General features: G+C 32.9%; 1 protein-coding gene across 1 annotated transcript; it reads left to right on the forward strand.

The window, feature by feature from the left end:
• The first annotated feature begins 2918 nt into the window (after positions 1-2918).
• Positions 2919-6234, forward strand: LOC130621185 (melanocortin receptor 5-like). The gene is made up of 4 exons (XM_057436503.1): positions 2919-3884; positions 4007-4039; positions 5939-6007; positions 6214-6234. Exons 1-4 carry the CDS (start codon positions 2919-2921, stop codon positions 6232-6234), a joined length of 1089 nt encoding a protein of 362 aa, XP_057292486.1.
• The last annotated feature ends 996 nt before the right edge of the window (positions 6235-7230 follow it).

Here is a 7230-nt window from a genome sequence, read left to right on the forward strand (position 1 = left end):
GTCCCATCCGTTTTATGTATGCCGACGCATATAGACGCGTGTAGAAGAACAGACGGACATCGACAACTACAAAGTGACCAGCTACACTGTTTTCTTTCTTGAAAAATATGCACAAAAGATGCAATCCAAATTTGGCAGTGGATACTAAAGTAGTTTTTAATCCAGTTGCTGGTCACAAGTTGGTCGATGTCAAGTACAAAGATCTGTGATAAATATAAAATGTTTCATAAAATATATTATGCGATGTAACACCATACCAATACCCCGATACCAATATACCAAGTTGCTGCAATGCTGTTTTTTTTTTATGTTCTTATTTATTGTTAGGAAGATGTGAAAAGAAAAATCGTTAATCACAACAAAATTTGAACTTCTTGAAGGTGATATTTAATAAAGTGGAAATTTACAGAATTTATTTTATTTATTTTGATGCAATGCAATGTGATTGGTGTATATACACAAGATGTATGCTATATTCATATTTCTACCCAAAAAACGATTGTAATTTTTATCTTATTCTTTAATTATGCAGGGAAAAAGTTAGCATCTTTTCTCTGATTGGCTAAAATAGCTTGCAAATAGCTTGTATTTTGAATTTATTCACGGTCCACTGATTAGTCTATATTAAAATACTTGCTTCCTGTCCATTAGCTAAGTCCAAAATCCAGAGAGGGGACATCAGAAACCTTATTTTAATCGCAAGTTGTACAAATAGTTCCGGTAAAACTACATTTTAGTTATGATAATAATTGAGATTCAAATATTTTAAAATTGAGCATATTTAGTAACTTTTTTCTCTCCATATTCTTAGGTATGACCTGCTTAAAATTTTAAGACTTTTAAAGCTAATGGAAAACCTGGGTTTGTAATGGCGGAAACTTTTATACTATAGGGTTTTTGCTCGCTAATTCAAGAGGATGTTTTATCTGAAATAGAAACATGACGAATCTGTTTAAGTTTAAAAAGTATCTATAAAATATTTAACGTAGTGAATACAGAAATTTTCACATGGTACTTTTTTTCAATTCGGCTTTCATTCAGGTTGTATTTCAAATACAAAAATCTTCAAAATGTGTTTCGTTTCAAGAGCTTTATTACTATTTTATTATTAACCACAGATGAACTTTTCTTTTTCAGTTCCTTATAGATTTGCAGAGGCGATTCAATTTTATTGCTACCAGTTCCCTGAAGATAATCGACTCAACAGTATCTAATATTTAATTTAACTCCCTTTTTTTACAGTAAAAGGAGAAACAGAAAATTAATTTTCGCAAAGACAGACTTGCACATACCCTGATTATCCTTTATAAGTATTGTATTATTCTCTTCATTGTATTAAATTTTAGGTCTCAATAGGTCACATTAAAAAAAGAGCAGAAACAATAGACCCTTAAGGCGGGAGTCTCTTTCGGTCGCAAATAATGCGCGCACAAATTCAAAATGGCGGCAATTCAAGCGAATCCATTGGTCGAAATCATGAACTTACATAAATATGTTGCAACGCTCACAGCGCTTGAAACAAGGATAAATTTTTGAAGCTTCACCCGTTGAGTGAGTCTAAATGGTTGTCTAGGAAACTTTATTTATTCTTTATTACCATTTCTTAGAAAATATTTTATTGGTTTCAGAGATATGGAAATGAAAGCGTTACAAATTATGCGAAATTATGACATCACAAATTATATGCTGAGAAACAATTGTTGGTATAAATCATAAATAGAATAATTAAGTTTCAATATCTATATGTAAATAAAAAATGAAAATGTGAAAACATATTTACTTCAATACAGCTTGCTAAACTATTTCATACAGCACCTAGTTCATATGGAATATATTATTTCATGCATAGTTAGCATAAATACTAAAACGTCTGAGCCATAAATTTTTAGAGCCGTCTAACATTTTTTAGAAAGATACAAAAAATAACTAGAGATAAATTTTTTCGTTTTCCCAAGAGGTACCGTAAATCCCGATTAAGTCCAGAGACACTTAATTTACAAAGTAAGGTTTTTAATGGGGCGTTTAATTGAAGGCGGCGATTATTTAAAAAACAAAATGTCATGCAGGTTATGATTAAATAAAAGTCATGCGAACGCGTTAGATAAGACGTGTCAGCTTTATGTTGGTCAACTAAACTAAAATGTTTCCTCAAAAAACTAACTTCAAGACGTGCCTCGATTAGCCTTGAGTGTAAACAATGAAGGTTTTAGCAGATATGATCACATATTCACGATATTTCAACATATCGCGACATTTTAGGCCCTGATCTTCTTGTTGTTATATTACTTTGTCCTTATGGTATCTTCTTATAAACATATACGAAATATAATAAAAACACTTTAAGGGTGTTGCTAAATCTGGAATTACTGTCATCACACCAGCATTCTTCTTTCGTTCCCTTTTTGCAAACATTGGATTGACATAGAGTGCAAATTATTCGAACTGACATGACACCTTTCGTGCAAACCGAAACTACAGCAATGGATTAGAGGGGATTTTTTGCAGGCGTTTTAATAACTTTGTATCTGTTAATAACTAAAGTTTTTATTTTGAGCAAATAGAAGTTTTCATCATTGTGTTTTATTCGGAAAATAGTTTATGATAAACAAAACATGTTAACAAACAAATAACAAACATGAAAATCGTTGTTATCTGTGTACAAAATCGAACGTATTATCCAACACATAAGGGATGCGAAATTCATTTAAATTTTGAAATAATCGGACAAGATAGAGAACAATGTATTAAGAAAAAAAAAAGAATTAGCTCTATTCTTCAATGAATCAGTGCTTCACTTATTTATAGTCAGCTGCAAACATATGTGTGTAAGAACATGCACCATATATAAGTATTAATAAAAGATGTTTTTTTCATATGCACGAACGTAACGAACGTTTCATATTCAGAGTGGTCTCAAAATGTTACTAACTGATTATTTCGTGCCTGCTCTGATTTTCATGGGGTTGTGTTTACACGTTTTAGCAGTATTTTCTTTGTGTAAATACAAAAAACAAAATAAAAATCAGAAAGCATTACTGATAAACTTGAGTGTAACAGAAATACTTCTTTTGATGCTTGGAGCTGTTGATTACATAGCACATATCTATCCAGATGCCAATATATACAGTATGTGGAAGTTATGGCAAGTATTGACTTATATAGAAATAGCAGGAAATTCTTCGTTGCTTTTTGCTATGTTTTTCATCATAACAGATCGTTTTCTTTGCGTTTCTTTGCACATAAAATATAGTTATATTGTCACAAAACAACGCTTGGTGAAAGTTATAATTGCAGCTTGGATTATAAGTGGACTTGCAGCATTACCAGCAATTATTGTTGAAGATATTGACTTAAGTCCATATCACATTGCTATGTCAATTACAAATGTAGTTTATGTTTTGATAGCTGTGGTGGTCTATTCGATAATTGGTTTGCATTTGAAGCGAAGAGGAAGAAAATTCCAACAGAATGTGAAGAATGGGGAGTCAATAACAAACGCTAAGCAATTCATCGTACCGTTTTTACTTGTTTTTACTTTTATTATATTTTCATCCATCCCGAACTTTATAATTACATGGTGGAAACCGTGTTATGACATTCACAAGGAGATTATATGCCTCCAAGCTGTATATATGTTTATGATCTGTGGATTTCTTGTTGATCCATTAATTTACGTTTTTCTTAACAAAAAATTGAGGGATGTGGCACTGTATTACCTGTGTTGTAAACGATTTCATTCAACGACATTACATAAACCAACAGCGTTGCGAAACATTGTCGTTGTTAATAGCGATACCGTAGAAGTCGTGGCAGCACCGGTCGATGACGGATTGGAACAATCGACCGACAACCGAAGGTCGTATGTTCAAGTTCCATGTGATCTCGTGAGCAACATTTAGAAATCTAGCTACTGTACAGTTTTATCGAGTCAAAAGTTCGGAAAGTCTTTATACATAAAAGAATTAGCTTAGATTACTATTTCTGAAAATATAATCTCGTTCTCTAGACTCTCACACATGATTGTTGTACCAACGATCCTGTATATATCTATACAACTTTTACAGGGGGTTTATAATTCTCTAAAACAACATTATCTTCGTGTATTAAATTCAAGAAAGTTAGATCGCCTTATATTTGCTTTATAAGGCCGTATTTCAAGTTTAGCCAGATAAATGTGCATTTAATGGCTATAGGTTAACCTATTTTTAGTTCAAGTGTTTATGGTAACTTGTAAACTGACTGAAATATATAAAGTAATATATATGCCTACTAACCACTACCTGATATGAATAAGTTAAACCATGTCAGAGACAGTTTAAAAAATTTTTGTTTTACAAAGTGACCAGCACAATTCAATTGACATGTACTGTTACACCCGGGGCAACGCTGGGTTTCTCAGCTAGTAATTTAATGCAATGTCATTCTCTGCAAAAAGTCGAAAATTAAATCTTATCTCCTACTTGTAAAAAAGATCTAAATAAGTGGGACATTTTAAGCTTTTTTGAAAAAGTTCCAGTTAGAGAAAGAATAAGTTAAGTGAGATATTCGCTAATTTTCTCAAACAATTCTCACAGTGTTCCACATAACACGAATGTACTGTAATGCTATCTCAAAAACATGTATAACTTATCCACACCAAAGAAAATTGTTTCAATATATAATCTCAGTTCAAGACTCCCTGCTAAAAGAATTATAGATAAATCATTTTCTACTGTGGACTTTGTTAACAGCTAGTATATCCAAACAGTAATTTAAACTAGTAGTTTCTAGTATAACAAATCTCAAAAAGCTTTAATTAAATAGTTTTCAAAATGGTCTGATTGCAAAATACGCTTGAGCTGGTCTATCTAACCAAAGAAGTGAATTATGTCCCAGGATGAAGTTGAGGACTTGTAATATTTTTGGATTTTGTGTTCGTTGTCTTATTAAGCTTTCAAAATTTTGTGTTGCACATTAATTCAAGGTAACTGAATTATGCAAGACATGTATAATTTCTCCTGCCTGATTGCATAAATGTTGGTGGGGAAAATAATTTATATTATAATGACATTTTCTCGCATATGTTTTTTATTATCTCTGGGACCGAAAACTGTGTTTTAATTCTTCTTGAATTTGCATCACACAGGGGCAGATCTAGGGTTAGGCAGCTTAGGCAATTGCCTAAGTCTAATTTTGTGCCCTAGCAAAAGAATTCAATGGATAGAATAATCTATAAATAAAAAAATTAATTGGTTTTGGCATCCTACGATTTTGACTTAATGACAATGCAGATTCTATTCCACGGTGAAAGTCTTACGGGTTAAACCTAGAGCCTAGATTGGCTGACTTCATATTTTCTGACTATAAATAGGTCGGGCCCACATAGGTTGATTCTAGTCAACGGTGAAAGCCTCACGGGATGACATAGGGCCAAGACTGGCTATTACCGGTCAGGTCAACATAGGCTGATCCAATTGGCGTTATGAGATAGTCAATAACGAAAAGTAGCGAAAAAAGGCGGAGTTTCGATCTTCAGATTCCGGGTAAATTCGACAGAATTCGAATTCGATCCTCGGCGTTTTTTGACTAGGTCGCGTGACACGGTTGATTTATACTAAATCCGCACTTCAGAACTACTTCAAATTTTCCCTAAGTTGGTAATGGCAGAAATCTTCAAACTTCAGGTTAGGGTTTCTTGTTAGCTATTTGAAGAACATGTCCGATTAAAATGGAAACATGACGAATCTATTTAAAAACTTTATAAAGTATCCATAAAATATTAAAAGTAGTGAAAACAGAAATTATCATATGGTACTTTTTATTCAATTCGGTTCTTATCCAAATTTGATTTCAAGTACAAACATCTTTAAAAGATGGTGCGTCTTTCAAGAGTTTTGTGTCTTTTTAAAGAACATTCCTTTAAAGGGAATGCGTTATTAACACATTGTTAACATTTCAGTTCCTTGTAAAGTTGTACAGACGATTGAAGTTTTCTGCTACCGACTTCCTAAAAATAATTAACTCAACAGTATGTCTAATTTAACTACTTTTTGTTAAAGTAAGAGGAAAAACAGAAAATTAATTTTTGCCAGGCCAGAATTGCACGAAAGCCCACTCCCTGATTATCCTTTAATAGTAATGTATTATTTTTTTCACTGTATTAAATTGAGGTCTCAACATGTCACCTTAAATAAAGAACAGAAACAATAAACCCTTTTTGCAACATCTGTGCAGGTTTATGCTGTCGTTGATTGATTAAAATCGCCGTCAGTGTTTACAAAAACAATACGGAAAGATCAAAGAAATTAGAAACCATTGCGCATTTATTTTATACAGATAAAATAGGACAGAAATATGAGTCTTTGTTCAATAACAAAAGCTTCACCTCCTGCGAAAAAAATGCGAAATATAAATATGTTCCAAATATCAAAAAAGATGAATGTGTCAAAACATATTTACATCAATACAGCTTGCTATACTATTACATACAGAACCTAGTCTATATTGAATATATGATTCAAACATAAATAGCATTAATACCAAAAGGTCTAAGGCATTAATTGAAATATCGAGTTCATATAAATCAATTTATTTTTTCGCAGGAGGTATTTAATTCCGATTAAGGTCCAAGACGCTTACTCGACAACGCGTAAGGTTTTTAGTGCCTAACCGAGGGCGGCGATGATTCAGAAAACAAAATGCCATGAAAGCTGATTATTTAAATAAAAAGTATGCGAACGCGTTGGATTAGATCTGCCAGAAAAGTTATCTTCTGTCTCCGACGGCTGTGTGTTAGTCAACTTTAGCTAAAGACTTTCCTCCAATAACTTCAAGTTGTGCTCGATTAAACATCGCCTATCTTCGAATATACTTTGTATTGCAGTGTAAGATGCGGCGTTTAACCGAAGACAGTGATTAGTTAAGAGAGAAATTACGATATTTCAGCATGCTGCGACGTGACACGAACACATCACAAGTCTGTCGTCGGGATTGCTGTTATTTTTAAATTCGCATGGTTGTGACGTATCGATTTGAACATGATCGGACAGAAAATTTCACCAGGCTTTACCAAGTTTCTTGGTCTCGCAACAAGATATCACCCTTTTGGGAAACTTCGTGCACGGATGTTTGCGTTGAAGGTGCAATATCTATTTGCTGAACCTTATTGTTAACCAGCTAAATTCTCGATAGCAGTGTTACAACCAGAATTAAGTAATCGTACTGGAGTACCAGCCTTGTGAGCAATAATTC

The sequence above is a fragment of the Hydractinia symbiolongicarpus genome, chromosome 12 (genome assembly GCF_029227915.1).
Source record: "Hydractinia symbiolongicarpus strain clone_291-10 chromosome 12, HSymV2.1, whole genome shotgun sequence".
Lineage (NCBI taxonomy): Eukaryota > Metazoa > Cnidaria > Hydrozoa > Anthoathecata > Hydractiniidae > Hydractinia > Hydractinia symbiolongicarpus.

What these genes read in the sequence shown, in the direction of transcription:
- LOC130621185 (XM_057436503.1), top strand. Translation starts at nt 2,919, where the DNA reads ATGTTACTAACTGATTATTTCGTGCCTGCTCTGATTTTCATGGGGTTG. An exon ending in TTCAAGTTCCATGTGATCTC is followed by an intron (nt 3,885 to 4,006) that starts GTGAGCAACATT and finishes CTCGTTCTCTAG; the next exon opens with ACTCTCACACATGATTGTTG. An exon ending in TAAAAATAATTAACTCAACA is followed by an intron (nt 6,008 to 6,213) that starts GTATGTCTAATT and finishes ACATCTGTGCAG; the next exon opens with GTTTATGCTGTCGTTGATTG.